Below are 19,185 nucleotides of genomic sequence, written 5' to 3' on the forward strand. Positions count from 1 at the left end.
TAACACACAAAATAAATCCAATACTTACCACAATCCTCTGTACAATGACCAACAGTAAGTATGATACTAAATTTTTCTCCTGAATCCAGACTTTCATGAAGCAGTAATGCTAGAAGTTTTGAAACAATGTGGTACTTGGATAGTACTACCCCAAAAGTAGCTAAAACAGGAAAAAAAGAACAAGTACAAACTTAAAACGTATAGCTATACATATAGTATTTTCCAGATATTACATTATACTATTTTTCAGATCTTATCCTGGGAGAATGACATTATGTAACTACATAATATCTAAAATTCACATCTCATATAACATCTAATATATATGTATATATATGTGTGACTATAAACAAATTCATTGTAATAAAATGGTGGCTTATATAGCCCTCATTAATTCCTCTTCCCATACTAACGACATTATACTAAAGCAAGTTTTTTGAAGAATGCTTTCTTCTAAGTTGTGCTGCATAATGTTGTGAATATGAAGTAATAATACTACCTTCCTAAAAGCTACTTACTCTCACCTTACATTCCTCCTCTTATCTAGATTGACAGTAAAGACCTTCCTATGAAATCGATTCCTGCCTGTCATTGAAATACACTATTAACTGGCCACGGTTCTACTGACGTTAATGATGCAGTGGAGCATACCTGAAGCTATACTGAGATGTGAAAAATTCAAGAAGTCCACCAATTTAAGCTACACTTCTCACGGTTTTGTTCTTCGTGTGTATGTGTGGTGTTTTTTTTTTTTCTTTTGTAACAGAGTTCAGAGTCTAACTACTGACAGCAACAAAAAGGTTGTGAATTCCTCAGCAGACTACATCTTAATAATTTTTGTATCTCTAGAGCTCACATAGAGCCCAGCACATAGCAGGCCCTAAATAACTGATTTTTTAAAAAATGATCTATTTTTTTCAGTTATTTGTGAATGTCGAGAATTACAGAGATTTATAGACTATCATTCCTCAGTATCTGTACATGTGAGAAGCAGTCATGAGTTCAAGTGTGGTTCTGTTACTCACTGGTTACAGTAGGGTAAGTCTATCTCACACTTATCAGATAGAGGCATACCTTAATTCTTTATCTCACTTTTTAAAATCTATAAATTGGGCTTTCCATTCCCTATGTCTCCAAAATGTCCCTTGATTTCTCATCTAAAATTTTTTTTTTATCACAAGTTGCCAACAGCACTTTATTTTTTCTTTTCAACATCCTGTTCTGCGGCTTCCTTGGCCCTTTTTGCCCGGATGCCAAAGAGCCGGGCATTGGCACGGGCCATGTGGAGTAAACTTTTTCATTTAATGCAGCTTTTTAAGTGAAACAAAGGTTTAGGACTGACAGACTCTTATCTTGATTCTATCATCAAACCTGAACTCAGAAGACCTAGATTTGAATTCTTAGGGAAGTCATAACCTCCATGAGAAAATAAGGAGTTGGATTAGATAATTTCTAAGTTTCTCTCCCACTTATGAGAAACTGGAAGTCCAATCCATGTTAGCGTTCAATCTATCATTTTAACATTCACCATGCTGAATTGAAGCAAAATGCAATTGCAGAAAAATTACTAAGTGTTTTCACTCACGATTATCAGCAATACATGCATCCACTGTCTTTGTCACCACCACTGCAAGCTTAGCACTGGAAAGAGTCTTGTGTGAATCAGATTCCAACTGCACAAGAACTTGAGACAATATATCCAGTCCACCCACAGATATAAAGTATTTCTGCACGTATGCTTAAGGAATAAAGTAGCAGAACTATTATACTTCAAACAAGTATATGGTTTCATTAAATTAATTTGCACTAAATATAACATTAACTTGACTTTTTAAAATACTTACTAAAAATCCCAAAATGAAAAATCCAATCTTTACCTGTGCATATACATAATCACAAGATTGATTTTATTTACTTACATAAGAAACTCACTTTGACATAGTACAACTACATGTATAGTACAGTACTTCTTTCTTGTATGTTAGATATCTTGTTTCATTTAGCAAGAACTGGTATATTTTGCAAGAATGACATTAAATTCAAGTCCTTCAAGAGCTATAAAGAATAGATTCATTCATTTAGCTTGGTATTACAATTAGCAGGCTGACTACTTTCTGAATTCCAACATAACTCATTCCTCAAATCTGAATCAACAAAGGGCAGAGAAAATTAACTGTTTCAAAAAAACCACATATTTCATCCATCTTATTTAAGCCTAATTCTTTTACTTCTTGGAGCATAAAAGTATAACATATTGTTGAGAGTCATAACAACTATTCCAAGCAAAGATTGGATGACAGATACATTTTTAAAAAGCATTTAGTCTTTTGTTCCCCTGTAGGAAATGATTCTGATGGCAAAGTACCCCACAGGTCTGTGAATTCAACAGCCCCTATCCCAGCAATGGGCATATATCAAATGGATATATGGGCTAGTGATTATAATTCTGTCACAAACCTTCTTCCCAGTCTACCCTAGTACCACAAATTGAGCCAGGATGATTTAAACACAAAAATTACTTTTTGTATTGTTCAATAAAACACAAAAATCTTAATCTAAAAAAATCATGTTCAAAAATTTCTACATCAGAACAGAACTGTTAGGAAATGTTATTTAAGGATAAGCAAACATTTTCAATATTATGGAGACTCCAAAATAGGCTTCTTTACTACAAAGTATTTTCATTAAAAAAATCTTTAAAAAAGGAAGTATCTTAAAATTCTTAGATGAAATTGGGCACTATGTTACCACAAAGATTTTCATTTATAGTCTATGTAATGAAAATTCAGGCTTATAAGCAGAAGAACATCCTAGTCTACACCTGTACACTGAATATTTCAAATTACCTCTAATCTATTTCATGTCAGTTTGCTGAGAGTAATAAGGTCCTATAAGTAGGACACAGCAGTGTTACTCATCTAAGTTGGTACTTAAAGAAAGAGGAAATGTCAAAGCATCATGGAAATAGATTTCAATTTTTGAAATTATAGAGATATGTTCCTTTGCATGTGAAACATGACTATTTGCTTTAAACATCTGAATATAGATACACACCAGGAACGTGTGAGAAGGTTCTAGTTGTTCCACATCCTCATCACTATTTAATATCACTAGCCTTTCTACTTTTAGCCATGCTAGTGGGTGTATAGGGCTATCTCCTTGGGGTTTTCCTGGGTACAAGTTCTTTATCAGATGTACATTTCACAAATATTTTCTCCCACTCTATGGCTTGCCTTTTCACCTTAACAGGATCTTTTGAAGAGTAAAAGATTTTAATTTCAGTGCAGTCCGATTTATAATCTTTTCTTTAGTGGCTCATGCTTTTTGTGTCCTAAGAAATCTGTCTACTCCCAAATTATAAAGATTTGCTCCTATGTTTTTGTCTAGATGTTTTATAGTTTTAGTTCTTACATTAAGGTGTAGGGATCATTTCAAGTTAATTTGTGTATACTGTGTAAGGTAAGGGTTGAGCTTCGTATTTCACAGATAGATAAGTACTTTTTCCAGCACCATTTGTTTCTACCTTTTCCAACACAGAGTTACTGTGGCACCTTTATAGAAAATCAACATTCGTAGAAAATCAATCATATATATATGTCTATTTCTAGGTTCTCTACTTTTTCCATTGATCTATGTCTACACTTACACCAATGCTACACTCTTGATTACTGTATAGTAAGTATTGAAATCAGGTAATATAAACCCTACAATTTTGTCCTTTTTCAAAATAATTTTGACTATCCTAGCCCCTTTGCATTTCCATGTAAATTTTAGAATCAGCTTGTCAATTTCTGCAGAAAAGCCCATTGAGATTTTGATGGGGAGTGCCAAGAATCTAGAGGTGAATTTGAGAAGTGACAGTATAACAATATTGAATCTTACAATCCATGAATATGATATCTCTCCCATTAATTTAAAGTTCTATCTCAGCAATGTTTTATAGTTTTCAGCATATAGATATAGCAGATGAAATCATTAAATGTACCCCTAAGTATTTTGTTTTTTTAATATTATTGTAAATGGCAGTTACTTTAAGTTCCCAAGTGTTGCTAGTATTTCTGTATATGACCTTGTATCCTGCAACCTTGCTAAAATCGCTTATTAGCTCTGTAGCTTTTTGTAGATTCTTCGGACAATCATGTCATCTATGAATAAATACTATATTTTCTTCTTCCTTTTCAATCTCTATGCCTTTTATTTCATTTTTGTGCCTTACTGCACTGACTTGGATGTCCAGTCAAATAATGAGAGTGGCCATCCTTGTCTTTTTTACAATCTTAGGGGGAAAGCATTAAGTCTTTCACCATTTAAGTATGTTAGCTGTAGTACTTTGTAGAAGCCCTTCATCACATTGAGGAAGTTCCCTTCTATTCCTGGCTTACCAAAATCTTCTGTCATGAATGTATGTTGAATTATGTGAAAAGCTTTTCCTGCATCTTTGGAGATCATATAGTTTTTCTTTTCTAGTCTATGTATATTGTGAATTTCCTAATGTTAAACCAATCTTGCATGCCTAAAGTGAATGCCACTTGGTCAGAATATATTATCCTTTCTATATATTGCTGGATTGATTTGTTAATATTTTGTTATGGATGTTTGCATCTATGATCATAAAGGATATTGGGCTACAGTTTTCTTGTAATGTCTTTTTCAAGATTTAGTGTGGAAATAATGCTGCCCTTAAAAGTTTGTTGGGAAGTGTTTCTTCTACTTGTATTTCCTGGAATAATTTATGTAGAATTTTTTTTCCTTAAATGTTTGGTAGAATGCACCAGTGAAGCCTTTTTTCTTTTCTTTTATTTATTTTTGGCTGCGTTTGGTCTTTGTTGCTGCGTGCAGGCTTTCTCTAGTTGTGGCGAGTTGGGGCTACTCTTCGTTGCAGTGCACGGGTTTCTCATTGTGGTGGCTTCTCTTGTTGTGGAGCACAAGTTCTAGGCACGTGGGCTTCAGTAGTTGTGGTATGTGGGCTCATAGTTGTGGCTTGCAGGCTCATAGTTGTGGCTCGTGGGCTCTAGAGCACAGGCTTCAGCAGTTGTGGCGCACGGGCTTCGTTGCTCTGAAGCATGTGGGATCCTCCCGGACCAGGCCTCAAACCCATGTCCCCTGCACTGGTAGGCGGATTCTTAACCACTGTGCCACCAGGGAAGCCCCAGTGAAGCCTTTATGACCTGGAATTTCCTGTGTTAAGGTTTTAAACTATAAATTCAATTTCACTATTAGATATAGGAATATTCAGGTTATCTATTTCTTCTTGAGTGAGCTTTTGTAGTTTGTGTCTTTCAAAGAATTTGTCCAGTTCATTTAAGTTATCAAATTTAATGGCATAAGGTTGTTTCTACTATTCCTTTGTTATCCTGTTAATATCTGTTAAGATATAGAGATGTCATCTCTCATCTCTTATAATTTGGGCCTTCTATTTCATGGTTAGTCTGGGTAAAGGATCCATTTTAGTGATCTTTTCAAAGAACTAGCTTTTGGTTTAATTGATTACTCTGTTCTTTTTCTATTTCATTGATTGCTAATCTTCTCTTTGTTATTTCCTTTGTTATGCTTACTTTGAGTTTAACTTGCTCTGATTTCTAGTTTCTTAGGTGGAAACTAATATAATTGATTTGAGACCTTCCTTCTTTCCTATGCAAGCCTTATTGCTATAAATTTCCATCTAAACACTGATTTTGCAGCATCCCACTGTTTAATTTTGTGTTTTCATTACCATTAAGTTAAAAACATTTCTAATTTCCTTTATGATTTGTGATTCATAGGTTTGTATTTTTATTTTGATGTGGGTTTTTTTAGTACTGTGTTGCTTAATTTCTAGATATTAGGGACTTTTCTAGATGTTTTACTTTTATTAATTTCTAATTTAATTCTATGTGGTCAGAGAACACTCTCTGTGGGTTTTTACAGTTTTGCTGTGTAGGTGTTCTGTTTTGTGAGGATATATGGGAAGACTCAAAACTATGCTGCCACCACCATCTTCCCATATCTTCTTAACAACATCTATTTTTAAGATTTTCTATGTATAAGATTTTAACTTATACAATAGTATAAATGGATCCAAAATGACACAACTTACTGGAATTCATTAATTCAATAGGTTTTTGTTATGCTTTAAAATATGTTTTTTAAAGTATAACCTAGAGAATAATGAATACTTACTGTTATTTGCAAGAGTGAGTCCAATAAATGAGCAAATAGGGCGAATTATCTCAGGTTTCGTGCAATTTATTAGCCAGTCATTAGCATGTGGAAAAAGTGAAGAGCAAAGCATTTGATTTTCATCTGAAAGGAAAAAAGGCAATCATATTTTAATATACTTGGAAAATATCAGTTTTTTATTTGTTTTTATCTTTATTTTTATATGTAAATATTTGAGATAATTACCATTTTGAGGATTGTTGACACAGACACACAGAGTACTACACACTGAAGACCACAACTGATAACTCTGGAAAACATTTTCATCTGACAAATTCAACTCATATTTTGAAAGGACTGTCCTATTAGGTTAAATAGAAAAGGAAGTAATTAATACAAATGTGTTAAGGTCTTAAGAAATCAATAATTAATAACAAGAAATGTATATTTACTTACTTGAACAACTGTGATAGAACTGAAATACAACCTGTTTCTCTCACAAGCGTCTGTCCAGTCCCTTAAAAAAATAGCCATATATTACATGAATATGACTTCTGTTTAGAAAATAATTTTGTAGAAATGGAGAACAACATTTAAGTAGTATTTTTTTAAGTAGCTTTTTTTTTTTTTTTTTGCGGTACGCGGGCCTCTCACTGTTGTGGCCTCTCCCATTGCAGAGCAACAGGCTCCGGACGCGCAGGCCCAGCGGCCATGGCTCACGGGCCCAGCCGCTCCGCGGCATGTGAGATCTTCCCGGACCGGGGTACGAACCCGTGTCCCCTGCATCGGCAGGCGGACTCTCAACCACTGCACCACCAGGGAAGCCCAGTAGTATTTTTAATAAATAACTTTCAGTCACTTTAAAGTATTATAAAGTACAATAGAGAATTACAGTAGGTAAAAATCTGTAATCAAGATTATTACGGAAAATACATTACTTACGTTTAGAGAATGATAGTATTCAAATTTCCTCTAAAAATTGCAAAACACTTATTTTGCATGGTTCTGTGTTACAATACCAAAATATGCTCCAAAATAGAAAAAAAATTAATTCAAAACATAAAAATAGAAAAAATAAAATCTAGAAGCATTTAAAATGCATATAATATTTCTAACAATTTGAAGATTTAAATAAGCAATGTTAATAAAATAACCTTAGCCTGGGCAATAGGTATACAGGAACACTCTATACACTACCCTTGCAACTTTTCTGTAAATCTAAGATTGTTCCAAAATAAAAACTAAAACAACAACAACAAAAACAAAGTAAAACTTTCGCCAAGAGATACATGAAATTTAACACCATTGCTGACTGATAAAATGACCTTAAATACAATGATAATTAAATGGCCAATTCAGTGGAAAATCAACCAAACTAATTCATTAAACGCTCCCCTTTTGCTTTTAAAGCTGTTTCTTTTCAATGTTAATTAAATAATGCAAATCACTTTAGTATTTTTTAAAATACTAAATTAATAAATATCAAACAATTAAATGCATGCTATTAATTCTCTTTTCTTTAAAGCTGTAGTTCTCAGAAGTTAGTAAGATTAAAAAAGGTACTGACATAAAGACTAGAATAAAAGGACTAATAATGACTGTTCCAATTTATTATTTTAAAAATATTTCCATAACATAAGAGAATGTACTTACTATTATTTGAAACTAGAACCAAAATAACATAGACAGACATTCTTTTCAAATTTGTGTTTGAATCATTGTTAGATAAGAACCAAGTTAAGTCTTCAAACAATTCTGAAGTGCACAAAGTCTGCTGACAGTAAACTGAAATATGAAAATATAATTTTAATTTCTATGTATTAGCACAGACAAGTTTTAAAATATGCTGAACAAAATATAAAATTGCCATGTGGACAATTCTCAACCAATTCTCATTTCACTGACATTTATTAGTCATAAAACAAATTCTGACAAACTTATGTGCTTACTCAATTAACAGACCAAAGAAGCAATATTTTAATCAGAAGTAGTTGACTAGGTTCTAAACATGTATTGCAATCTCACAGAATTTCCAATAAAAGCCTAACTGAACAAAAATTTAAAATAAAACATGACCAAAAAATTGACGATAAGTAACAAAACATAGCCAAAGAAAAATTTAAGAAAATTCAGAAACCTGCTTTAGAAAAGAAGGACAAATGATACTTGTGGTATTTTTAAAGACTTTTCTAGATATAAAAATATCTTTCCCAAAGACAAAAATGATACCTACACGACAGGACAGGCTTTTTGGTGATAATCATGCAATAAGCAGAATTTTTAAAAAATAATTTGAACACATATATCCAGTGTCTAGAATAGCTTTTAGACACTCTCAAAGGCAAAGGCAATGTCTTATTTATCCCCAATGCCTAGCACACAGCTTGGTTCTCAACAAGTGGTGAAGAAATATTTGACGGTTGAAAATATAAGAATATAAAGTTATTTGACAAACTAATAGTTTAGATTTAACCTCATTTCAGGTATGCTACAGAAACATGTTTTTGTTGGCCATACAGAAAGCATATTTATCCACATGTAAGATGGCTGTAAGTTATCTTCATATTTTGATTCAAGTACCTGGATATATAGATAATGAACAGAATAGAAAAACTAGAAATAGACTCATTAAGTGATAATGGTAGCATCTCAAATCAATGTGAAAAAGATCTACTTTTAATAAGAAGTGTTGGGATAGCTGGATTGCCATATTAAAAAAAAGATAAAACTGGAACCTTCACCACATCATATCCCAGGAAAATTCAAAAAGAATAAAACATGTATAACTAAAAAATAAAATCATACAAGTACCAAAAGAAAACATGGGTGGATTCCCCTGTAATCTGGGAGTATGGAAAATTTTCTTATGATTCAAAATCCAAAAGCAAAAAAGAGAAAGAATGATGAATTTTTATTTTTATAAAAATAAAAAACATTCATATGGCAAAAAAAAAGCATAGTAAAAGACAAAGTAAAAAAAATGTTTCCAACTAATGGCAAGAAAAATTGTGAAAGATTTTGAAATGGATGATAACAATTACTGAATGTCCTGTCTAGCACACCCTTCTAGATTATTTGTCTTTTACTGTCTTTGGGCTATTTTATAACTCTGTAAATTGTAGAAAACTGATATTAATGCAAGTTATTCTTGTCCACAGAAATGCAAAACATTTCGACTGGTAGAACATAATTGATTTTTAACCTGCAGACACTGACCAGTTATGTGCCTATTCCTAAATTTCAGCTTTCCCAAATGCCTATAGTATTGTTTTTTGCCATTACTTTTGAAACAGTTGTAACATTTCACTCGTTCCCTCATTAGTTAATAAGATAAATAAAATCTTTGGTATGCATTAATTTAAATAAAATACCTGGAAAAAACTATCCAGACATGTAAAAAAGGAATTGAATTCTAAAATTATTTTTTAGTAGTTTGTTGAAGTATAACACAATGATTAAAGGATAGTGAAATAAAGTTTTCTTATTTTACCATTTTGTTCTGCAACAGCTCCTAATGTATATAATGCTGCTTCTTTTACCATACTATGTTCACTTGACTTTGCAAGATCTTTTACAAACATCAAACCACCAATTTCCCGAAAATAAAGACCTGCATTACCTGTAGAGTGTGCAGACAAAACAAAGAAGAATATTTATTGTAATTATTATTTTAAGGACAATAAATCACATGAACCCAGTAACATAATATGTAAAATAACTGAGTAGAAGAGAAAGAACTATGCATATTTCATATATCACAATACTAAACAACTAGAATCACAAATAAAAATTCACTATCATGTCTTACTGTTTTGTTGGCAAATTGAATGAATAGTGACCAGAGCTTCCTTTTGCGAAAAAGCATTGTCCATTTGATACTTCAGACACTCCAATAATAAGTTCAGGTCAGTCTTCATTCCTAAAGAACAAAAATTTCATTATTTTAAACCAAACATTTCCTTTCAAAATTTAACCATTTAAATTTCACACTCTAAATACATATCTTTGTATTTGCTTTTTAAATAATATGTATTACTTTTTAAAATCTAATAAGCAGGGGCTTCCCTGGTGGCGCAGTGGTTGAGAATCTGCCTGCCATTGCAGGGGACACGGGTTCGAGCCCTAGTCTGGGAAGATCCCACATGCCGCGGAGCAACTAGGCCCATGAGACACAACTACTGAGCCTGCGCGTATGGAGCTTGTGCTCTGCAACAAGAGAGGCCGCGACAGTGAGAGGCCCGTGCACCGCAATGAAGAGCGGCCCACGCTCACTGAAACTAGAGAAAGCCCATGCACAGAAACGAAAACCCAACACAGCAAAAAACAAATAAATAAATAAAATTTTTAAAAAATCTAATAAGCAATAAAGATATGTAAAAGAAAGATGTTCCTTAGATAATATAACTTGAAATGAACTTGTTATAATTATTTGATTTTCCCTTTGCATGAAATATATGAAAAGAAAATCCAAATATTATTCTCTTTAATTAAAGCCACATTGGTTTAAATATCTGCTATTTAGAATGAACTGAATGAAAATGAAAATACACTATATTAGGGGCTTCCCTGGTGGCACAGTGGTTAGGAATCCGCCTGCCAATGCTAGGGGACACGGGTTCAATCCCTGGCTCAGGAAGATCCCACATGCCACGAAGCAACGAAGCCCGTGCACCACAACTACTGAGCCTGCTCTCCAGAGCCCGCGAGCCACAACTCCTGAAGCCTGGGTGCCTAGAGCCCATGCTCTGCAACAAGAGAAGCCACCACAATGAGAAGCCCACGCACTGCAATGAAAAGTAGCCCCGACTCCCCACAGCTAGAGAAAGCCCGCGCACAGCAACAAAGACCCAATGCAGCCAAAAATAAATACAATAAATAAATTTTTAAAATACCTTTAAAATAAAAGTAGTGTTTTCTGAAGTGAAGATAAGCCACAAATGGAGAAAATACTTGTAAAGCACATATCTGATAAAAACATATCCAGAAAACATATAGACCTTTCAAAACTCAACGAGAGCAATAAAACAATGAGCAAAAGATTTGAACAGACAAAAAAGATACACAGATAGCAAATGAGCACACGAAAAGCTGCTCAACATCATTAATCATTAGGAAAATGCAAATTAAAACCGTAAGGAGACATTATTACATGCCCACTAGAATGACTAAAATTTAAAAGACTGACCACAACATATTTTGACAAGGATACAAAGGAACTATAACTCTCATATACTGCTGGTGGACACATAAAATAGTACAACCACTTTGAAAGTTTAGCAGTTTCATAAATTGTTAAACATACACCTAAAATTTGATGCAGTCATTCTACTCCTAAGTACTTACTCAAAATAAAAGGAGATATATGTACATACAAAGACTTGTACACAAATGTTCATGGTGACATTATATGTAATAACCAAAAACTGTAAACAACTGAAATGTCCATCAGCAGATGAATGGATAAAGAAGTTGTGGTATAACCATACAATGGAATACTATTTAGCGATAAAAAGGAACTAACTATTCATACATACAACCACATGGATAAATCTCAAAATACTTATGCTGAGTGAAATAAAGTACACACAAAGAAGAGTATATGATAGTATACTGTACAATTCCACATACTGAAAAAACACAAACTAGTCTACAGTAATGGAAGGCACATCAGTGGTTGCTTAGGGAAAGGAGGTCCAGGAAGGCATAGAAGGGAGGTATTACAAAGGGACATGAGGCTATGTTCACTATACTGATTATGCTGATGTTTACACAATGCTGGGTATATACACATGTTAAAATTTATCAAAATACAAAGTTTAAATATTTATTTACGGGCTTCCCTGGTGGCACAGTGGTTGGGGGTCCGTCTGCCGATGCGGGGGACGTGGGTTTGTGCCCCGGTCCAGGAGGATCCCGCGTGCCGCGGAGCACCTGGGCCCGTGGGCCGTGGCCGCTGGGCCTGAGCGTCCGGAGCCTGTGCTCTGCAGCAGGAGAGGCTGCAGCGGTGAGAGGCCCACGTACCGCAAAAAAAACAAAAAAACAAAAAAAACCATATTTATTTACAACTAAAAGGAAACAACAGACAATCATTTCCCTATAAAATTCTTTACAATAGCCTTTAAACAATTTCTTGTCTTGGTTTTAAGGATTTAAATAAAATTGTACATAGACTTTGACATAATGCTTGAATTAATATTTAAAGTTTTCAAAGATATAGGATGAAAGGAGGAAAAAAATATAGAGAAGCACACTAAAAAAAAACAACTAAGATCTATTGTGAATCAATTAGTCTTCCTCTTGACAGAAATTCAACTGGCAATTTGGTTCAATGAAATAATTCATGACTCAATTTGTTAGTAAAATATCATAGTACAAAGGTTATCACTGAGTTGTCTTGGAGTAACAGCAAACTTTTATTGATCATGTTCTACATTAATAGAAACCATAAGAAGGTTAGTGTGACTGTACAGATATCAATAAGCCATTCATCATCAATAACAAGCCAAAGAGGATTTTTGATGGGGCATGGTGATTTTCAATTCTAGGCACAGAAACTTTTTATGTACTTTTCTTAATTCCTTCTGTACTTCTTTTTCATACTTTAATATTTCCTATCATAATCCCTCCCTTCCCAGACAAAGCACCTACTGATAACTACAACTGGGTTTTTATCTTCTCCAGGCTATGCAAGCTAGCTCCTTCAATAACTCCTGAAGAAAATAAACAAACAAACAAAAACTGAAGTGTTTACAATACCAAAACCACAAGCAATAAAAGCAAATTCAATAAATTGGACTTAAAACTGAAAATTTCTGAGCTTCAAAAGGTATCATTAAGAATGTAAAAAGACAACGCACAGACTGAAAGAAAATATCTGCAAATCAGATATATCCAATAAGGAAGGGGCTTGTGTTCAGAATACATAAGGAACTCCTAAAACTCAACAATAAAAGACAACCCAATTAAAAAGCATGCAAAGGATTTAAATAGACATTTCTCCAAAGAACATATACAAATGGTCAATAAGTATATGAAAAGATGCTCAATATCATTAGTTCTTAGGGAAGTACAAACTAAAGCCACAATTAGATACCACTTCACAACCACTAGGATGGCTATAATCAAAAATAGTCTAACATTCTGACCAAAGATTTGGAGAAATTGGAACCCTTATACATTGCTGTGGGAATGTAAAATGGTACAGCTGCTTTGGTAAACAGTCTAGCAGTTCCTCAAAAGGTTAAACATAAATTTACCATAGATTCAGCAATTCCACTCCTGGGTATATACCCAAAAGAAATGAAAACATATGTCTACCCCAAAACTTATACATGGATATTCATAGCAGCACTATTCATAATAGCCAAACAGTGGAGACCCAAATGTCCATCAACTCTTGAATGGATAAATAAAATATGATATATCCATTCAATGGAATCATTCCACAAAAAAGAGGAATGAAGATACTGAGACAACATGGATGATCCTTGAAAACATTATGCTAAGTGAAAGAAGCTAGTCAAAAAGGCCCACATATTATATGATTCCATTTATATAAAATGTCCTGAATAGGCAAATTTAGAGACATAGAACAGCTTAGTGGTTGTCTAGGGTTAACAGGGGTGTGTGTGGGGGGGTGTGACTGCTAAAGGGTACAGGTTTCTTTGAGGGTGATGAAAATGTTCTAAAATTGATTGTGGTGATGGTTGTACAACACTGTGAATATATGGAAACAAGTGAACTGTATATTTTAAATGCGTAAATTATGTGGTATGTCAATTACATCTTAATAAATTTGTAGGTATATGTATATATTTTTTTAATTACTGGTATGCTCTGCAGTTGACCTAATGACTGAAGTGGCCCCAATCACAGTTCTTTTGGGTGATTGATATGGATGCTGGGAAAGACACAGTCTCTCTCCTTTGCAAGTCGCAAACTGTATGTAAATTTGGCTATTCACTTCCAAGGCCAAATCTGGACCCTTGTCATTCATTAGTCAGAACAGCTCTACCACTGATATTTTCAACTCCATTATTTCATTTTCTGAATATTACTCCTAATTCTTTCAACTGGCTTACTTCCTTATTCTTATATTTACTCCTTGACCCCAATGATCTCTACTTCCTTTACTCATGTTCTCAGAGACTTGGTTTCATTTCCTTCCCTCTTCATCCCAGATCCCATGATTCATCACCTCAACCATTATCTTGCTAGGATTCCTTGGACCCCTTCTCCTTCTACCAAACATGTTTTATAATCCTAATTGTGACTCAAAACAGTTTCTTTTCTCTGTTCTTTCAGCTCAAATTTAGGCATTGCTAAAAGGAAAAAAAAATTAAGCAGTTATGCCATTGCAGATATTTGGTATGCATTCCAGGTTACACCCCCCAACTCTACTCAGCAACCCCACATGGTCAGCTCCATCTCCAATTCCCTTCTGTTGATTCTCCCATTTTCCTCAATGGCTACTCCAAATCTTCAGCTCTCTTCAAACCTCATCTCCTTCTCTTCCACTTCATGTTTTAATTTCAGGCCTCCCAGAAGTAGACCATGAAACAAAAATTTGAGTGCAAGTACTTTTTTGAAAAGATGAAACAGAAAGGGAAGGTAGACACAAGCAACTCCACCAGGAAACTCTGGGAGCTAGGGTAGAGCCATGTGTCTCAGAGTCATCCCAGTGAAAGTGTGAAGAGTATTTATCTATCAGCTCCCGTCAGTTGTTTAGGGCTGATTCCAGAGAATAAGCCGTTAATTATTTGTCATCTCTGTCTCGGCCTTGCTCTCTGGGCAAAGCAGGTTATAAATGCTATAATAAACTCTCAGTCAAAAAGACACAGATGTTAGGCCTTCACAGAATTCCCAGAACACTTTCCACAACACAGAATTCCTACAAAAATATCTGCAGCCACACCCATTCTTACCTCTTCCTCTACAATATCACACCAGGACCCAGCTCCCATCCTGTTCATGGTTAACACATTCACCTGTGTTTTGGGATCCTGCAATGACTACAACTACAGTTGGCCCATGAACAACACAGGGATTAAGGGCACCGACCCTCCACTCAGTTGAAAACCCACATATAATTTGTAATCCGCCCTCCATATTTGTGGTTCCACATCCTCATATTCAACCAACCTCAGATCATGTAGTACTATCAAAAAAAATCTGAATATAAGTGGACCCACACAGTTCAAACCCATGTTGTTCAAGGTTCAACTGTACTATAGTTTTTTTCTTGCCCAGAATGATTTCCCTCTTCCTTCTTGTGGTTCCTTCGGAGAACATTTCCTCACAACTCTGAGTTTCCCAGTTGTATGAACTGATACGTTTCCTTTTTTTTCTTGAACTAGTTTGAGTTGTATTTCTCTCGCATACAACTCAAAAGGCACTATTACAGGCCTATGACCTTCTTTAAAATATATTCATATAACAAATCTTTATTGAATGTCTACTATGCATCCACTCTGTATCAGATAGGGATTCTGATTCCAAGGAACTCACAATCTGGTGATAGAGACAGAAGAGGATGTAAGTAATTCCCATAGTGTGATAAATGATCTGAGAGGAGCATCTCCAGCAATTATCCCGTCTTTCCAGTTTCCTCAATTTCTCCCTCTCCATAATCCCCACTCCCTCTTCACATATTCTCTTATCTCTATACCTCTTATAAGACTCCTTAACATTACATCCTCCCTCTAGTTAATGCCATATATCTTCAGACAAGCTTTTAAGAAGAGTAAGCTATTCATACTGTCTCCAGACTATTTCCCACCCAGACCTCAATATACTGCAATCTGGCTGAAATCTATTAAATTTACTATTAATAAAACAAAAGACCTCCTAAATGAAAAATCCAGTGGATACTTCAGTCTTCGTCTGTGATACTTAACACTGAGGCTCTTGGGTAATCTTTCTCAAAGCATTCTCCTAAGGCTGATTTCCAAAATACCACATTCCTGACCTTTCTGAAATGTTTTTCTCGGTCTTTTTTTGAGGGTCCTCTTCCTCAGTCAAACCCTGATGTGATGGGGTCCATTAGGGAATACTATTCCCCATCCTTTTCTATTTTAATATTTCCTCTCTGGTTAACCTCCTTTATGCCCATGAATTAAATTTCCATTTTTCGGAGGACAGCTCTGAAATTTGATGGTGGTCCTCTCAGGTTTCCACTGTTCTTATATATACCTCCATTAAATCAGCTATCATATGATATTCTAATTATCAACATGCCATCTCCCATTAGAATGTCAGTTTCCTGAAGTCAGTGTGACAGACACAGAGTAGATGCTTAATAAATATTCATGTAAATTGCTGAATAATTCTTTTATTTCCTGGAGCCTGTCAGATAATCTGCAGTATATCCCACAAATACACTATAAAACAAATTCCAGATATATGATCCATAAATTTCTCACCTTGTATTTTCTTTGTGTCCTCACTTTCCATGCTTGTCTGCATTCTTTTACCTATATTTCATCTATAAGATAAAGGTATTTTCTCAATTTAAATCAATTTTGAGAATTCCAGAATTATATATGCAAAGGGGTAGGAAAAGAATAGTTTTCTCAAACCAGAAGAGCAAAGATTGAATCTGAAACTTATTAGGTGTGTGGTATTAGGTATGCTTAAGTTCTCTAAGGCTCAGTTTCCTCATCTGTAAAATATAAATTTCCAACTTCATAGAGTTGTTACAAGAATTAAATTTGAAAACATACATAAATGCACCTCGCACTCAAGTACTACAGGCATTCAACACATTTTATTAAACAAACACAGGAATGATTGGTTGACTGAATCTAGTTGCTCCACTTCTGGTTCTCCTTCCTTATTTTCTTTTCTGTAAATTTTTATCCCATGATTTCAGATTGGGCACTCCTCCATGAACCAGAGGTTTAAAACACAAATATGCACACACTCTTCAGATGTGCATTTCTCTTCACAAGCTTAGCTTAATACTAAATATTTTTCTAACAACTCATGGTTATTTTCAAGCTTAAACCTCTGTTTATATTCATTAGATGAATTTTAAAAATAACTGGCAACCCTGATACGGCCTCTCACATTCTTTAAAATGCTAAACTGATTTTTTAGAAAAATACATCAGAGTCCAATTAATTTCTTAGAGCTATAATTCAGGACTCACAAAACTCTAAAATTCTTATTTACTAAAGCACTGGGTGGTTAAAGAGAGATAGTTAATTATCCTTTCTTTCATTTTAACTCTCAAACTGAAAATTCCCAAACAAAAAATTTAATGATAAATATGAGAATCTTTTATAAAGTAATATACAAATATTTACTAGTTTTGTCATTTTTTTAACCTAAATATTCCATTTAAAAAGGAATGGGTAGGTACATCATAGTATATCCACAGGACAGGATATTGTTACAAGAATATTGACATTTACTTGAAATGTTTGACAGTATGGAAAAATGCTTATGATACAACGTAATCAAGGGCTTCCCTGGTGGCGCAGTGGTTGGGCGTCCACCTGCCGATGCGGGGGATGCGGGTTTGTGCCCCGGTCCGGGAGGATCCCACATTACGCGGAGCGGGTAGGTCCGTGAGCCATGGCCGCTGAGCCTGTGCGTCCGGAGCCTGTGCTCCGCAACGGGAGAGGCCACAACAGTGATAGGCCTGTGTACCGCCAAAAAAAAAAAAAAACAACAACAAAAACAATGTAATCAAAAGAGCAAGACTCAAAATTTTATCTACAGTATGACCCCAATTATGTAGAGGCAAACATAAAATAAAACTTGATGGAAAAGAGCAACATATTAACACTTGTTGTCTTTAGCTGGTGGTGTTTTATTTCACTGTTTTTCATTTTTCACGAGTTTTATAATAGAAGCTTCTAATGTTCAGCAAGCCCAATGATAGACCAGGCTCTATAAACCCCTATAAACCTTATAAATACTATCTTTTTAGTCTTTACAATAACCCTACAAGGGAGCTGTAAGGATAAAGATAGATGAGGAGAAAGTAAACAATTTGCTCAAGTTCAAACAGCTAGTAAGTGCCAGAGCTAGAATGGGAACCAAGAAAATCTGAGGCAAGGGCTACACTCTTATCTTGTTATACTGCCTCCTACATATAATTTGGAGACATATTATAAACAAACATACTATATGTCTGTTTCATTTATACTATATATAAATGAAAATTTACAGGAAAATTTACATCCTTTTTTAAAGGCTGCATTATCTTTGAGCAAATGGGTTAGGATTTGGAAAAAGACTAGATTAAAAAACAGCCTGTTAAAAAAAAAAGACGTACCACACATGGAGGTTTTTGCTTTGTGAGGGAGTTTAAGGACTATTTCCTTAATTTTAATTAGTCAATCTATTCTGCTTTTTAATATAATTTTCATATTTAAAGAGGGATATGTTTTAAATTGAAGCTGACAACACAAACTACCTTCTGTTCCCCTTTGCCTGTCTTTCTTATACTGTTTTCTAATAAATGGTTACTTTGCACAGTAGAATAAGATAAAGTTTGCCAAATATCTAGTAGTATTAATACAAGTCATCTATTTACCTGCTACATGCTTAAAAACATCCACAGCAAAGGACAAGTTATGACTTCTAAGGGAGGGATAACTATAAAATTATATTTAAAAGTATAAAATATAGTATAATCCCAAGAACAAAATCATCTGCCCAATAAAACATATTATTAAGTATTTTCAGTAACTTAGTGAATAGATGCAGACTGCCATGAACAAGATTTCAAAATTATTTACTGTATTCTCACAGGGGGAAAAAGGGATTTTTTTTCCCGGTAACAGGAAGAAACTATCCTACTTACAGTTTGCGCTCAATCAATTCCCCAAAACACTACTGTTAAATTCAAATTTAAGCAAGAAAATGAGCTGAACATTCCTCTTTTACGTGGCCTAGAAAATGTTAACATGAAAAGCTTTTTGAAATCTAAATAGCACCCTCAAAATATCTGAAAGATAAATGACATCTTTCTGTGCATAAGGCTGGCAGGGCTGAAAATCCCACCATATCTGCCACCACTAAGTTGTTGACAGTGGA

General features: G+C 34.4%; 1 protein-coding gene across 1 annotated transcript in view; it reads right to left on the reverse strand.

Moving 5' to 3' along the window:
- Positions 1-10,055, reverse strand: part of TERB1 (telomere repeat binding bouquet formation protein 1) — a 34,772-nt gene extending 24,717 nt beyond the window's left edge. Inside the window, exons 1-8 of the mRNA XM_060131762.1 lie at positions 9,947-10,055; positions 9,629-9,757; positions 7,792-7,923; positions 6,595-6,655; positions 6,385-6,500; positions 6,160-6,282; positions 1,586-1,738; positions 29-160 (exon numbers count right to left, since the gene is read on the reverse strand). Of these exons, the coding sequence (XP_059987745.1) occupies positions 29-160; positions 1,586-1,738; positions 6,160-6,282; positions 6,385-6,500; positions 6,595-6,655; positions 7,792-7,923; positions 9,629-9,757; positions 9,947-10,055 (955 nt within the window). The remainder of the gene's footprint in view (positions 1-28; positions 161-1,585; positions 1,739-6,159; positions 6,283-6,384; positions 6,501-6,594; positions 6,656-7,791; positions 7,924-9,628; positions 9,758-9,946) is intronic.
- Between the last annotated feature and the right edge of the window lie 9,130 nt (positions 10,056-19,185).

This window comes from Lagenorhynchus albirostris, chromosome 19 (assembly GCF_949774975.1).
Source record: "Lagenorhynchus albirostris chromosome 19, mLagAlb1.1, whole genome shotgun sequence".
NCBI lineage: Eukaryota > Metazoa > Chordata > Mammalia > Artiodactyla > Delphinidae > Lagenorhynchus > Lagenorhynchus albirostris.